The 15,336-nt window shown below is 56.1% G+C and overlaps 1 protein-coding gene across 1 annotated transcript; it reads left to right on the forward strand.

Moving 5' to 3' along the window:
* Positions 1-1,002: 1,002 nt before the first annotated feature.
* Positions 1,003-14,572, forward strand: PLIN4 (perilipin 4). The gene is made up of 9 exons (XM_015567131.1): positions 1,003-1,243; positions 1,364-1,431; positions 1,912-2,059; positions 2,959-3,017; positions 4,780-4,876; positions 5,075-10,894; positions 10,995-11,182; positions 13,214-13,276; positions 13,349-14,572. Exons 2-9 carry the CDS (start codon positions 1,381-1,383, stop codon positions 13,679-13,681), a joined length of 6,759 nt encoding a protein of 2,252 aa, XP_015422617.1. The 5' UTR covers positions 1,003-1,243; positions 1,364-1,380; the 3' UTR covers positions 13,682-14,572.
* Positions 14,573-15,336: the final 764 nt, after the last annotated feature.

Raw genomic sequence — 15,336 nt, forward strand, 5'->3', positions numbered from 1 at the left:
GCTCAGAGCCCAGAGCCACCAGCTGGATCTTTCCCAACCCCCACCAGCATGGCTGTGATCCCTGTTTCAGGGGCAGGCCAGGAAGGGCATGGCAGTCACTCCTCTGCTCATCTGAGCACCCATCCACAGACAGTCCGCTCTACACACAGGCACAGGGTCTGGGTCTAAATCCTGTCTCTGCCACTTCCTGGCTCTGTGGCCTTAGGTACAAAATACCTCCTCCAGGAAGCCACCTTGGATTGGCCCAAGCCTACCAGGCCTGCTTCTCACGGGCCCCGGGCCCAGCACCTTTCCCCTGCTCTCAGTACTGGGCCACCTCTGCCCACAGCACCCGCCCCCACCAAGCTGAGTGAGTCACAAGCCATCCTATGTTCCAGGCTCTGTTGGAGCTGTTTTGGTCTGTGTCGTCCCCTTTCTCAAGGGAAGTCCCTTCCGGAGAGTGGCATGTCCCACCCCTGCCGAGGACAGACTCTGCTCCTCTCTGCCTGGACCATGCTAAGCTCATGTCTGCTGAGCACCTGCTGGGTACCAGGCACACGGATAAACAGGTTACATGTGTGACCTCATTTCACACTCACAACCACCCTATGAGTTGGCCCATTTAATCAAACATTTATTAAGTGCCAACTGTGTACCAGGTACTGTTCTATTGCAGGGAACACGGGGAGGGAGGCAGCTATATGGATGTTTGGGGGAAAGTGCTATAGGCAGAAGGCATAGCCCATGCAAAGGCCCTGAGGCAGGACCATGCCCAAAGATTTGGAGAAATTGCAAGGAGGCCCCTGTGGCTGGACTGATCAAAGAGGTAAGAGCCAGGGGAAATGAAGGGCACAACATTGTGGGCCAGTGAGGAGCCGAAGGGGAAACTGCAGCAAGGCATCCCAGAACTGAGATTTGAACCATGTCCATCTCATGGCTGGAAAGAATAGACCAAGAGGGCATATAGGCTGTGTCTAAGGAACATAGGATGGCCTGGGAATCACTCAGCTTGGTGGGGCGGGTGCTGTAGGCAGAGGTGGCCCAGTACTGAGAGCAGGGGAAAGGTGCTGGGCCCGGGGCCCATGCAAGCTGGGCCAGGCAGGCAGGCACGTGACCCTCTAGGGCCCTCCCCCAGCAGGCTGGCTGCCTGCCTCTGCAGGCCAGGCCTGCGCCTGCCCCAGACCCTATAAGGCCTGGGAGCTGAAAGCAGAGCCAGCTGCCAGCTGCGCCGCCAGTCACTCCAAAGGACCCTCTCGCAGTCCAGGTGAGCAATGCCAGGGTGAGGCAAGATCTCCAGGTGGGTGTCAGGGAAAGTCTGGGGGCTATGGGTGCGGGGCAGGAGGCGTGGGAACCCCATTTATAAACCATCTCTGCCCCCTCCCAGCTGCTTAGAGTATTAACATGTCTGCTCAAGAGGAAGGAGGCCGGAAGCCCCACAAACCCAAGGGCAAGGTGAGGAGAGGTATGGGAGGGGGAGATCCCTGCTAAGGCCTGGAGACCCCCAGAACCTTGCAAAGGTGACTGCCACAGCCCTCAGATCTGGGAGTTTTCTGGGTGGGGTGGGAGGGCTCTGAGAGCCAAGGTGCTAACTCTTCCCTCCTGTCCCAAGCTGGGGGTGGGGGCAGACTTCAGCTCCTTTCCTACTTTGTGACCCTCGGCTAGCCACAGCACCCCTCTCAGCCTCAGTTTACCCATTTGTGAAATGGGGGCTGTGGAAGGCGGCCTTGGAGACTCAAAGGAGGACCTTTTCCTCCTTCCATGGGAGGCCGGCTGCATCTGCCCATTGTCCAGACTAGGAAACTGAGGCTTGAAACTCAAGATCACCCAAAAACAAGAGCCTGAGAGGTGTGGAAGCTCAGGGTTTGTTTGATGCTTCCCACCACCCCATCCCATCTCGGCCCAACCTGCTCATGCTGTCCCCTCCCCACATAGACCCTGAGCAACTTCTTGGGGTTCCTGCCTGGCTTCAGTTCTGCCCGGAACCTGGTGGCCAACGCTCACAGCTCAGCAGGAGAGGCCCAGCCAGTAGCTGATTCCACAGGTACTCCTACCCCCGATGCCGCCCATCCCCAGGCCCAGGGTGAGTACACAGCTCGATAGGGTGGGGGGTCTGGGGAGACTCCAGGAATAGGAAATCCCCTAGCAGGAACTTCTGGCCACTTTGGGACATTTCATATGTGCCTGCATCATCTAAATCGACACTGTATGACTGTCAACACTCATTTAGCACCAGATGAGGAAACTGAGGCATAAATATGGCAAGTGAGTGGCCCAAGGTGCATAATCAGCAAAAGTGGGGGTGTGAACACAGCCTAGCTCCCTTCAGTACCATCCACACTTTCCACCCCCACCCCACTTCCCATCACCCATTTCTGATGCCTGTGGACCAGGGCCTGGGTGTTCTGCAGGCAGACCTTGTTGGGGATGGCAATCCTGGTTCCCCAAGAGGGACAGTGGCTTCCCTGGGATGGCAGAGCCTGGGGGTCTCCCCACCCTCGTTACTCAGCCAGAGTACTCAGGACACATCGGGGGGGCTGGTGCACGGGTGGGGGAGGGGGAGACGACCCAGGTTTGGGTGGCTGCCCAGGCTGGGCCTCATTCTGGGCCGAGCCCTTGGCAGCTGACTTCTGCTCCACATACCCAGGCCTGACAGGCAACTGCCAGCTGTAGCAGAGGTGGGGCGGGGCCCTGACTCCTCTCTCTGCAATCTCCCTGGGTGGGCGTCCAGCACCCAGGACTCAAGTGGAGAAAACACCAGGGAGATGTTCAGTTCCAGGGGACTGAGGTCCTGGGGGGTCGAAAGGAGCCAAGCCCGTGGCCATAGATGTCACCTCCTGCTGTCCCTGGCGGAGTGGCTGGGACATTCCTGACCTTTTGGGCTGTGCCCGCCAATTGCGCAATGGGCACCAGAGCAGCTGATGCCAGCCCGCTTCCCTCGCATTCCCTGGGGTGCCTGACCAGCTTCTGTCCCCATAGCAGCTACCGACCCGAAGCAGATGGCCAGAGAGGTGGAAAAGCTGCCGTCGCCTTCAGACAAGGTGAGTGGCTGTCAGAGTCTGGTCTGATGGCCTCTGCCTCCCTCGGGAATGTTTTGGTTCCTGCCCACGGAGAGAGCAGACATCCCTCTAAGCCTCCACTGCCACACCTGTGAAATGGGTGCAGTACTGCCTCACTGCCCACATGGACAGGCTCCAAACTACAGACCACCCCTCACTCTCTGTTTAGCATGATGGGAACCAAACAGCAACTCACCATGTGTCAGGCTCTGGACACTGTGCTTTATACGTGCTGCTTAATAGTTAATCCTCCCAACCACCCTGTGAGGAAGGGAGTAAGTAGTTCCCCGCACGACAGCTGAGGCACAGAGAAACTGAGACGCCCGCCAGAAGTCATATACCAGGTCATGGTAGTTTGCGACTTGAACCCAGGGGCAGTCAGAGGCTGAACTACACCAACGCTACATCCACCCTTGGTCCTGAATACATGGTGACCGCCCATGTTATCCTGTCCCCAAGGCTGGGCCAAGTGGAGGGACTGATGTAAGCCAGCTGAGGCCACAGAGGGTGCAGAGCCCTGATAGGAACTCTTCCGCCCAGCACATGCCCCCACTCTGGTCTTCCTAGTCTCCCTCTGCCCTCAGCCCAAGCAGATCTTAGCATCTCAGAAGGGGAAGAACCTCGCCAGGTCCTTCTGGCTGAAATTAAAACAGACCCCTTGCCCCTTCTCCATTTATGCAATTCTTTTCTACTCCTCTACACTCATGTTAACTGAACACCTACTATCTGCAAAGTGCAGATAATCCTTAATCCATAATCCTTGAAGGTGGTGCTATTTTAATCACTTTTCAGAAACTGGCTCAGAGAGGGGAATGTGGATTTCACACAGCGAGTGCAGTAAAGCCGAGATTTGAACCTGGGTCTCTGCGGGCACAGATCCCAAGGTGCCCACTTGATTTAATCCTGGGCAGGAAGCAGGTAGTGAGAATAAACTTCTCAATGTCAGTACTGTGGCTATTTGGGGCAGGATCATTCTTGGTTGTGGGTCTGTCCTGGGCACTATGGGATGTTGCACAGCATGCCAGGCCCACAGGCAATCAATGTAAGTAGCGCCCCGTGCCCCCAGCCACAACAATCACAGATGTCCCCAAACTTGCCCAATGTCTCCAGGGAGATGGGGGGGTGGGGGGAGGAGGCTGGATCTCCCCAGGTGAGAATCACTGAATAAAAAATAGCATACTCACGGCTGAACCTGAGTTGTGGCAACCCTGAGGCCATTACAACCCTTTGGTATGGGTTGAAACTTCCATTGGGTAGGTTAAAAATAATTAGTTATTGACAATTTCCTATGGCTCGAACCCAATACTTGTCCCTGTACTTGTGTGGTTACCACTTTCCCAAATGTTTATTCCCTTCTCTTAGTTGAATACATTCATTTTAATGAACAATTTGGTCTCCCCACTGTAATGGGGAAACCAGGCTCAAATTCTGCTAAAAAAGAACAAAAAAACATAATTCAATGGCTTGCTGAGCCTAAGGCATGGATACCACCAAGGCACCTTGTCAAGGGTTGCAGAGGTGTTAGGGACCCGCTGTCAGCAGGGGACCTATTGGATCAGAGAAGTGATTTGACGTAGTGATGGGCTTGTGAAGGCTGTGTCCTGAAGGCCGTGGGTGCCTCGCGGGTGGGAAGGAGGCAGGGCCTCTGGGTGACAGATACCACTTACCAGGCCCATCAGGAATCAGGCTGGCAGAAGTCTGCCTCCCGGCTCTGCTCGTGACCACACATGTCCTTTCTCATCAGATGATCTCTGGGGTGAAGGACCAGGTGTGCTCCACGATGACCAAAACGAAAGATGCCATCTCCTCCGGAGTGGCCAACGTGACAGACTCAGCTAAAGGTGTGCTTCAGGGAGCTCTTGGCATGTCCCAACCTGACCACACTGGAACCAAGGAGGCTGTGGCCAGTGGGGTCGCAGGGACAGTGGAGATAGCCAAAGGGACCTTTCAGACTGGTGTGGATACCACCAAGACGTTCCTCACTGGCACCAAGAACACCATCTGCAGTGGAGTGACTGGTGCTGTGAATATGGCGACAGGGGCTGTACAGGGGGGCCTGGACACCACCAAGACAGTCCTGACTGGCACCAAAGACACAGTGTCCGCTGGCCTCACTGGGGCAATGGGAATGGCCAAGGGTGCTGTTCAGACGGGTGTGGACACCTCTAAGACCATCCTGACCGGCACCAAAGACACAGTGTCCACTGGACTCACCGGGGCAGTGGGTGTGGCCAAAGGTGTCGTCCAAACTGGCATGGACACCACCAAAACAGTCCTGACTGGCACCAAAAACACAGTGTCTGCTGGCCTCACCGGGGCAATGGGTATGACTAAGGGTGCTGTCCAGACCGGTGTGGATACCACCAAGACGGTCCTCACTGGCACCAAAGACACTGTGTCCACTGGCCTCACGGGGGCAATGGACGTAGCCAAGGGTGCCGTCCAAACTGGCATGGACACCTCCAAGACCATCCTAACTGGCACCAAAAACACAGTGTCCACTGGCCTCACGGGGGCAATGGACGTAGCCAAAGGTGCCGTGCAAACTGGCATGGACACCACCAAGACTGTTCTCACTGGCACCAAAGACACTGTGTCCACTGGCCTCACCGGGGCAATGGGCATGGCCAAGGGTGCTGTTCAGACCGGTGTGGACACCACCAAGACAGTCCTCACTGGCACCAAAGACACTGTGTCCACTGGACTCACCGGTGCAGTAGGTGTGGCCAAGAGTGCCGTCCAGACGGGTGTGGACACCTCCAAGACCATCCTGACTGGCACCATAGACACAGTGTCCGCTGGCGTCACCGGGGCTGTGGGTGAAGCCAAGAGTGCTGTCCAGACGGGTGTGGACACCGCCAAGACCATCCTGACTGGCACCATAGACACAGTGTCCGCTGGCGTCACCGGGGCTGTGGGTGAAGCCAAGAGTGCTGTCCAGACGGGTGTGGACACCGCCAAGACCATCCTGACTGGCACCATAGACACAGTGTCCGCTGGCGTCACCGGGGCTGTGGGTGAAGCCAAGAGTGCTGTCCAGACGGGTGTGGACACCGCCAAGACCATCCTGACTGGCACCATAGACACAGTGTCCGCTGGCGTCACCGGGGCTGTGGGTGAAGCCAAGAGTGCTGTCCAGACGGGTGTGGACACCGCCAAGACCATCCTGACTGGCACCATAGACACAGTGTCCGCTGGCGTCACCGGGGCTGTGGGTGAAGCCAAGAGTGCTGTCCAGACGGGTGTGGACACCGCCAAGACCATCCTGACTGGCACCATAGACACAGTGTCCGCTGGCGTCACCGGGGCTGTGGGTGAAGCCAAGAGTGCTGTCCAGACGGGTGTGGACACCGCCAAGACCATCCTGACTGGCACCATAGACACAGTGTCCGCTGGCGTCACCGGGGCTGTGGGTGAAGCCAAGAGTGCTGTCCAGACGGGTGTGGACACCGCCAAGACCATCCTGACTGGCACCATAGACACAGTGTCCGCTGGCGTCACCGGGGCTGTGGGTGAAGCCAAGAGTGCTGTCCAGACGGGTGTGGACACCGCCAAGACCATCCTGACTGGCACCATAGACACAGTGTCCGCTGGCGTCACCGGGGCTGTGGGTGAAGCCAAGAGTGCTGTCCAGACGGGTGTGGACACCGCCAAGACCATCCTGACTGGCACCATAGACACAGTGTCCGCTGGCGTCACCGGGGCTGTGGGTGAAGCCAAGAGTGCTGTCCAGACGGGTGTGGACACCGCCAAGACCATCCTGACTGGCACCATAGACACAGTGTCCGCTGGCGTCACCGGGGCTGTGGGTGAAGCCAAGAGTGCTGTCCAGACGGGTGTGGACACCGCCAAGACCATCCTGACTGGCACCATAGACACAGTGTCCGCTGGCGTCACCGGGGCTGTGGGTGAAGCCAAGAGTGCTGTCCAGACGGGTGTGGACACCGCCAAGACCATCCTGACTGGCACCATAGACACAGTGTCCGCTGGCGTCACCGGGGCTGTGGGTGAAGCCAAGAGTGCTGTCCAGACGGGTGTGGACACCGCCAAGACCATCCTGACTGGCACCATAGACACAGTGTCCGCTGGCGTCACCGGGGCTGTGGGTGAAGCCAAGAGTGCTGTCCAGACGGGTGTGGACACCGCCAAGACCATCCTGACTGGCACCATAGACACAGTGTCCGCTGGCGTCACCGGGGCTGTGGGTGAAGCCAAGAGTGCTGTCCAGACGGGTGTGGACACCGCCAAGACCATCCTGACTGGCACCATAGACACAGTGTCCGCTGGCGTCACCGGGGCTGTGGGTGAAGCCAAGAGTGCTGTCCAGACGGGTGTGGACACCGCCAAGACCATCCTGACTGGCACCATAGACACAGTGTCCGCTGGCGTCACCGGGGCTGTGGGTGAAGCCAAGAGTGCTGTCCAGACGGGTGTGGACACCGCCAAGACCATCCTGACTGGCACCATAGACACAGTGTCCGCTGGCGTCACCGGGGCTGTGGGTGAAGCCAAGAGTGCTGTCCAGACGGGTGTGGACACCGCCAAGACCATCCTGACTGGCACCATAGACACAGTGTCCGCTGGCGTCACCGGGGCTGTGGGTGAAGCCAAGAGTGCTGTCCAGACGGGTGTGGACACCGCCAAGACCATCCTGACTGGCACCATAGACACAGTGTCCGCTGGCGTCACCGGGGCTGTGGGTGAAGCCAAGAGTGCTGTCCAGACGGGTGTGGACACCGCCAAGACCATCCTGACTGGCACCATAGACACAGTGTCCGCTGGCGTCACCGGGGCTGTGGGTGAAGCCAAGAGTGCTGTCCAGACGGGTGTGGACACCGCCAAGACCATCCTGACTGGCACCATAGACACAGTGTCCGCTGGCGTCACCGGGGCTGTGGGTGAAGCCAAGAGTGCTGTCCAGACGGGTGTGGACACCGCCAAGACCATCCTGACTGGCACCATAGACACAGTGTCCGCTGGCGTCACCGGGGCTGTGGGTGAAGCCAAGAGTGCTGTCCAGACGGGTGTGGACACCTCTAACACCATCCTGACTGGCACCAAAAACACAGTGTCCGCTGGCCTCACCGGGGCTGTGGGTGTAGCCAAGAGTGCTGTCCAGACTGGCATGGACACCTCCAAGACAGTCCTGACTGGCACCAAAGACACAGTGTCCACTGGCCTCACTGGGGCAATAGGAATGGCCAAGGGTGCCGTCCAAACTGGAATGGACACCTCTAAGACCATCCTGACTGGCACCAAAGACACAGTGTCCACTGGCCTCACCGGGGCAGTGGGTGTAGCCAAGAGTGCTGTCCAGACTGGCATGGACACCTCCAAGACCATCCTAACTGGCACCAAAAACACAGTGTCCACCGGACTCTCTGGTGCAATGGACGTAGCCAAAGGTGCCGTGCAAACTGGCATGGACACCACCAAGACGGTTCTCACTGGCACCAAAGACACTATGTCCACGGGACTCACCGGTGCGGTAGGTGTGGCCAAGAGTGCTGTCCAGACGGGTGTGGACACCTCCAAGACCATCCTGACTGGCACCAAAGACACCGTGCTCGCTGGCATAACTGGAGCAATGGGAATGGCCAAGGGTGCCGTCCAAACTGGCATGGACACCTCCAAGACAGTCCTGACTGGCACCAAAGACACAGTGTCTGCTGGCATAACTGGAGCAATGGGAATGGCCAAGGGTGCCGTCCAAACTGGCATGGACACCTCCAAGACAGTCCTGACTGGCACCAAAGACACAGTGTCCGCTGGCATAACTGGAGCAATGGGAATGGCCAAGGGTGCCGTCCAAACTGGCATGGACACCTCCAAGACAGTCCTGACTGGCACCAAAGACACAGTGTCTGCTGGCATAACTGGAGCAATGGGAATGGCCAAGGGTGCCGTCCAAACTGGCATGGACACCTCCAAGACAGTCCTGACTGGCACCAAAGACACAGTGTCTGCTGGCATAACTGGAGCAATGGGAATGGCCAAGGGTGCCGTCCAAACTGGCATGGACACCTCCAAGACAGTCCTGACTGGCACCAAAGACACAGTGTCTGCTGGCATAACTGGAGCAATGGGAATGGCCAAGGGTGCCGTCCAAACTGGCATGGACACCTCCAAGACAGTCCTGACTGGCACCAAAGACACAGTGTCTGCTGGCATAACTGGAGCAATGGGAATGGCCAAGGGTGCCGTCCAAACTGGCATGGACACCTCCAAGACAGTCCTGACTGGCACCAAAGACACAGTGTCTGCTGGCATAACTGGAGCAATGGGAATGGCCAAGGGTGCCGTCCAAACTGGCATGGACACCTCCAAGACAGTCCTGACTGGCACCAAAGACACAGTGTCTGCTGGCATAACTGGAGCAATGGGAATGGCCAAGGGTGCCGTCCAAACTGGCATGGACACCTCCAAGACAGTCCTGACTGGCACCAAAGACACAGTGTCTGCTGGCATAACTGGAGCAATGGGAATGGCCAAGGGTGCCGTCCAAACTGGCATGGACACCTCCAAGACAGTCCTGACTGGCACCAAAGACACAGTGTCTGCTGGCATAACTGGAGCAATGGGAATGGCCAAGGGTGCCGTCCAAACTGGCATGGACACCTCCAAGACAGTCCTGACTGGCACCAAAGACACAGTGTCTGCTGGCATAACTGGAGCAATGGGAATGGCCAAGGGTGCCGTCCAAACTGGCATGGACACCTCCAAGACAGTCCTGACTGGCACCAAAGACACAGTGTCTGCTGGCATAACTGGAGCAATGGGAATGGCCAAGGGTGCCGTCCAAACTGGCATGGACACCTCCAAGACAGTCCTGACTGGCACCAAAGACACAGTGTCTGCTGGCATAACTGGAGCAATGGGAATGGCCAAGGGTGCCGTCCAAACTGGCATGGACACCTCCAAGACAGTCCTGACTGGCACCAAAGACACAGTGTCTGCTGGCATAACTGGAGCAATGGGAATGGCCAAGGGTGCCGTCCAAACTGGCATGGACACCTCCAAGACAGTCCTGACTGGCACCAAAGACACAGTGTCTGCTGGCATAACTGGAGCAATGGGAATGGCCAAGGGTGCCGTCCAAACTGGCATGGACACCTCCAAGACAGTCCTGACTGGCACCAAAAACACAGTGTCCGCTGGCCTTACCGGTGCAGTAGGTGTAGCAAAGAGTGCCATACAGACCGGTGTGGACACCTCCAAGACGATCCTGACTGGCACCAAAGACACAGTGTCTTCTGGCCTCACCGGGGCAATGGGTGTAGCTAAGGGTGCCGCCCAAACTGGCATAAATACTTCAAAGACTGTTCTTGAGGGAACCAAAGACACGGTGTCCACTGGACTCACTGGGGCAATGGGTATGGCCAAGTGTGCTGTCCAGACTAGTGTGGACACCTCCAAGATCTTCTTGACTGGCACCAAAGACACAGTATCCACTGGCCTCAATGGGGCAATGGGTTTCACCAAGGGCGCTGTCCAGATTGGTCTGGGCACTATACAGAATTGGTTACCTGGTGCTGGGGAAAGCTCCTATGGTGGACTCACCAATGACCAGGAGATTGACAAATTTGGGCAACAAACTGTGCTGAACCCCCTGGATGCTTCATCCTGCATGGTTTCCAGCCTCCCTGACACTCTCTGTGCCAGCCATGTCCTTGCCACAGAAGCCATTGCAAGTACCCAGAGCCGTGGTTCCACTGTGGCAGCATTCACACAAGGAACCTCACTGGGCACAGAGGATGCGGGGTGCATGGCCACCATGCACAGCCATGAAGGTGTCATGGGCTTCATGACACTCCCAGAGGAACTGAGGATCTTCCACCCCATGAACGCTGAGGAGCAAGGTAAGGACTAGCGGTCCTAGTGGGTGCTTGTCATCTGTCCAACCCAAGATCTGGATGCCACAAGGGGATTCAGGTTGAGTAATCCCATCTTCCCTTCCAGCTCAGTTGGTGGCTTCTGAGCCTGGGCCCAGGGTACCCGCAGCAGACCAGAGCAGTTACTTCGTGCGTCTTGGTGACCTGGCCCACGGCTTTCGCCAGCGGGCTTTCGAGCATACCCTGAGCCATCTGCAGCATGGCCAGTTCCAGGCTAGGGCCACACTGGCCCAGCTTGAGGACTCCATCAGGCTGGTAAGAGTGTTCCCCTCTCCAGGGTGCCTTTCTCAGAATATCTCCCCATGGTTTCCCCTACCACAGGCAGTGACCCGATATCTCAGCCACTAAGATGCCCATAGATTGATCTCATGGCGCTTGTGTCCCAGAGAGGGAGATGTACAACCAAACCAAATACAGTAGTCCCCCATTTCTTTGGGAGAGACATTCTAAGACCCCCTGTGAATGCCTGAAACCATGGGTAGACTGAACCCTAAATATACTGTTTTTTCCTATACATACATACCTATGATAAAGTTTAATTTATAATTTAGGCACAGTGAGAGATTAACAGTAATAAAATAGAGCAATTATAACATATTGTAAGTGATGTTACTGTGGCATTAAGTAAAATAAGGGTGACTTGAACATGAGCACTGTGATACCCCAATAATTGATTTGATAACTGATACAGCTACTGTGTGAATAATAGGTGGGGGGATCTACAGAGTGGAGACACTGGACAAAGGGATGGGTCACGCCCCTGGTGGGACAGAGCAGGGCCATTTGAGATCTCATCACACTATTCAGAACAGCGTGCCATTTAAAAATTAGGAATTTTTTATTTCTGGAGTTTTTCCTTTAATATTTTGGAACAGTGGCTGACTGCAGGAACTGAAATTGTGGAAAAACCCACCATAAGAGGGGAATGCTGTACCTACAAAAAGGGATGCAAAGAAGGAAACAAGACAACCATGCAGACAGAGAGGGTCTGGGCTGGGCAGGAGAGCGCCCCTTTGAGCCACATTGTGAATGCCAAGGAGAGAGCCATGCAGAGTTGGGGAGAAGTGGAGACCATAAGAAGAGAGTGCCCAGTCCTAACTGGGTAGCTCAGTTGGTTATAGCATCATCCCAATATGCCAAGGTTACAGGTTCAATCCCTGGTCAGGGCATATATAAGAATCAACCAATTCTATATAATAAAGAGGTGATATGCAAATTAACCCTCACACCCTCACAAGATGGCTGCCTACGACCAGGCCGGCAGGGTGGTTAGTGAGGGACAACCACACGACTGAACAAGCAGGCTGCATGGATGACTAGGCCGGTGGGGGAGGCAGTTAGGGGCGACCAGACAAGCAGGCAGGTGAGCAATTAGGAGCCAGCAGTCCAGGATTGTGAGAGGGACGTCCCCCAAGGGGTCCCGGATTGGAAAGCTTGCAGGCTGGGCCGAGGGGACCCCCACCCCCACCCTCGTGCACGAATTTTGTGTACTGGGCCTCTAGTGAATGTATAAATAAGCGAAACAAATCAATGTTTTTTTCTCTCTCTCCTTTCCTCTCTAAAATCAATGTAAGCCTGGTCGAGATGTCTCAGTGGTTGAACATCAACCTATGAACCATGGGTTTGATTCCCAGTCAGGGCACATGTCCGGATTGTGAACTCCATCCCCAGTAGGGAGTGTGCAGGAGGCAGTCAATTGATGTTTCTCTCTTATTGATGTTTCTCTCTCTCTCTCCGTTCTTCTCTCTCTAAAATCAATAAAAACGTATTTTTAAAAACTAAAATCAATTAAAAAACAACACCAGAGTGCCCAATAACAAGCTATGTATTCAAGGAACAGAAAGGCAGCTGGGATGACAGGATGAAGTGAAGGTGGGGACGGGATAGAGGGAGCCCAGGGATCTAGGGTTCAGTGATGTACAGTGATCATGATGGGGTGTTAGTGGGAGATGAGGTCTGAGATGCCTTGGGGGCAGATTGTGCCGACCACAGGGAGGTGTTTTTTTATCCAACAGGGAATGGGGAGCCACATGAGGGCTTAGAATTGGCGGGTGACAAGATTGCATCATCTGTTATTTGATCTCCCTGAAGACCTCATGAGAATTTAGATTATTGCCACTTTACAAGAGAAGACAGGCCTATCAGGGACAGCTGGCTCTAAACTTGTGGCACTCCCACCATGCCACACAGCTCCAGGCCAAGGAGTACCCACCCCAGCTCCTCAGGCCATTCTTAGGAGAAAGGTCCTTGCCAAAAGCCCTCATTTCTCTGCTGGGCTCTTTACAGATTGAAAAGGCCAAGCAGACTCCAGAAGGACAGCCATGGACAGATAAAGCCGGTACCCAAGAGGTACGTACAAGACAAGGCTCCCAGGGTCTTCTCCTCTCTGACCCCTGCTCACCTCTCCCCCTCTTCCTGCAGGTGTCAGACTTGGGGGCTCTGTCCAGGACGTGTGGACTCATCCAGCAGCTCCACGTGGCTTACAGCACCCTAGCCTCCAGCCTCCAAGGTCTCCCAGCCGAGCTCCAGCAGCGGGTCAGGCAGGCGAGGCACAGCCTCTGTGAGCTGTATGGTGTCGTCTCTTCTGCCAGCTCCATTGCTGAGCTGCCAGCCGAGCGCCTGGCTCAGAGCCGTGAGAGTGTAGGCCAGGCCTGGCAAGGGCTGGAGAAGCTGCTGGAAAGCGTGCAGCATAGCCCCCCGCTCAGCTGGCTGGTGGGGCCCTTTAACTTGCACCCTAGTGGGCAGCAACTGTAGGTCCTTCTCAGAGCCTCCCCAGCCCCAACTCCCTGAAGCTCTGGGACTGCCCCATCTACCTTTCTTCCCAAGCATGGCTGGCCTAGGAGCCCAGGGTTGCTAAGACCATTGACAGAGGGCCTGCACTTGAAGAACCTGAGCAAGCACTCCAGTTACGAAAGAGAAGTGAAATGTGCCTGAGTCTAGAAGATTCTCCTAGCAGTCCCCACTAGGAGCCCCATCATCTTTGCAGGGGATGGGGGTCTTCCACCCCAGTCTGGGCCATCAGCTACCAGCTTAGCAGGTAGTCCTGCTCCTCTGTACTCACTTTGAAAGCACCTACCCCAGACCTAGCAAACACCTTGCATCACAATGTACCAGAATGCCACCACCATCCGGAGGCAGGCTCCCAACTGCCTTTGCTGAATGTGGCCTAGATAAAGGGCTTTGGGGGACTGCATTGTTTAGAGGGGCTTTGGGGGGCTACAAATCAAGTCCCTTCCTGCCTCTTCTGCTTGCCCACCTGCCCTGTCCTACGGGCCAATCACAGGATCACAGAGCTGAGGTTCTGGTCCCTGGGGCATCTGAGCCCAGAGGCTGCCTATGGCGGAATGAAAGGGCTTCCCCACAGGGGCAGGGCCCCAGGGAGGATGGGACAAAAGGTGCTGAGTGATCCTTCAGGTCTTGGAACTTGCTCCAGGCTGGAGACAGGGCCTGCAATGGTGGGAGCATCCCTGCAACCCCAGGCCCTCCTGCCCCTGCCCCCAGATGTGAAAACTCAGGATGTTCATCCAAGAAATTCCCCCTCACTGGCCTAGGCCTCTCTCCATCTGGGAGCTGGACATCAGAACACCAGCAGCCCAAGCCGGGTCCAGCTTCCATCTTCCCAGAACCTGCACCATGCCGAGAGCACGCCCCCACACTGCACCCTCTTCTCAGAAATGGTCAGGTGCTCTGAGCTCAAGGATGAACGGGCTCACTCTCCCTAAGGGTTACCAAAGGCTACCAGCATCTGAGAGGGACTCTGCACTGGGGTGCTGGCACCTGGCTTGACGAAAGAACCAGTCAGTGAACCTTCCGAGACTTTCTTTCCTCGATCTCCAACACATAAGGTTATCAGAGGTGAAGACACCGGGAATTCAGCTATTCACAGAAACCCAGCAAAGTGACCTGACTTCAAGTCCAGCCAAACCAAATGGGGGGCAGGCAGGTCTCAGGAAATCCCTGCCATACCAGTCTCCCTCTCAGCTAGGATGGTGGGCTCACACAGGACAGGGGGACACAGAGGGGGCCACTGTTTAGCCAGAAACTGCCGAGGGCAGGTGCCTGGCTGGGAGTCACACACACATCCTCCATCTAAATCCACAAGACTCGCTGTGAGGCTAGTCAGCCCCTGTCCAGGTGAGAAAAGAGCAGCCCAGAGCGGGAGTGCCACTTGCCCAATGTCACACAGGGAGGCCTGCCCCCAGTGCTTACACTCTCTGAATGTGTAAAGGAAACAATCCACAGGACACTTCCTGGCCTGAATGCCCTGAACTGGCAGTGCCAAGCACACTGGTTCTTGACTTGGGGGGGTGAGGGGAGGGGGGCTCGCAGTGCCACCTGCAGTCTGGGCAAGAGGGAAAACGACCGAGTCAGTGGAGCAAGGCAGTGGCTTCTGGGGAGAACATGGTAGC

The sequence above is a fragment of the Myotis davidii genome, unplaced genomic scaffold (assembly GCF_000327345.1).
Source record: "Myotis davidii unplaced genomic scaffold, ASM32734v1 scaffold551, whole genome shotgun sequence".
NCBI lineage: Eukaryota > Metazoa > Chordata > Mammalia > Chiroptera > Vespertilionidae > Myotis > Myotis davidii.

Bases quoted from the DNA above. Each gene is read 5' to 3' on its own strand.
- PLIN4 (XM_015567131.1), top strand. From the start codon at position 1,381: ATGTCTGCTCAAGAGGAAGGAGGCCGGAAGCCCCACAAACCCAAGGGC. The intron at 11,183-13,213 runs GTAAGAGTGTTC...GGCTCTTTACAG, and splicing joins TTGAGGACTCCATCAGGCTG to ATTGAAAAGGCCAAGCAGAC. The intron at 13,277-13,348 runs GTACGTACAAGA...CTCTTCCTGCAG, and splicing joins ATAAAGCCGGTACCCAAGAG to GTGTCAGACTTGGGGGCTCT.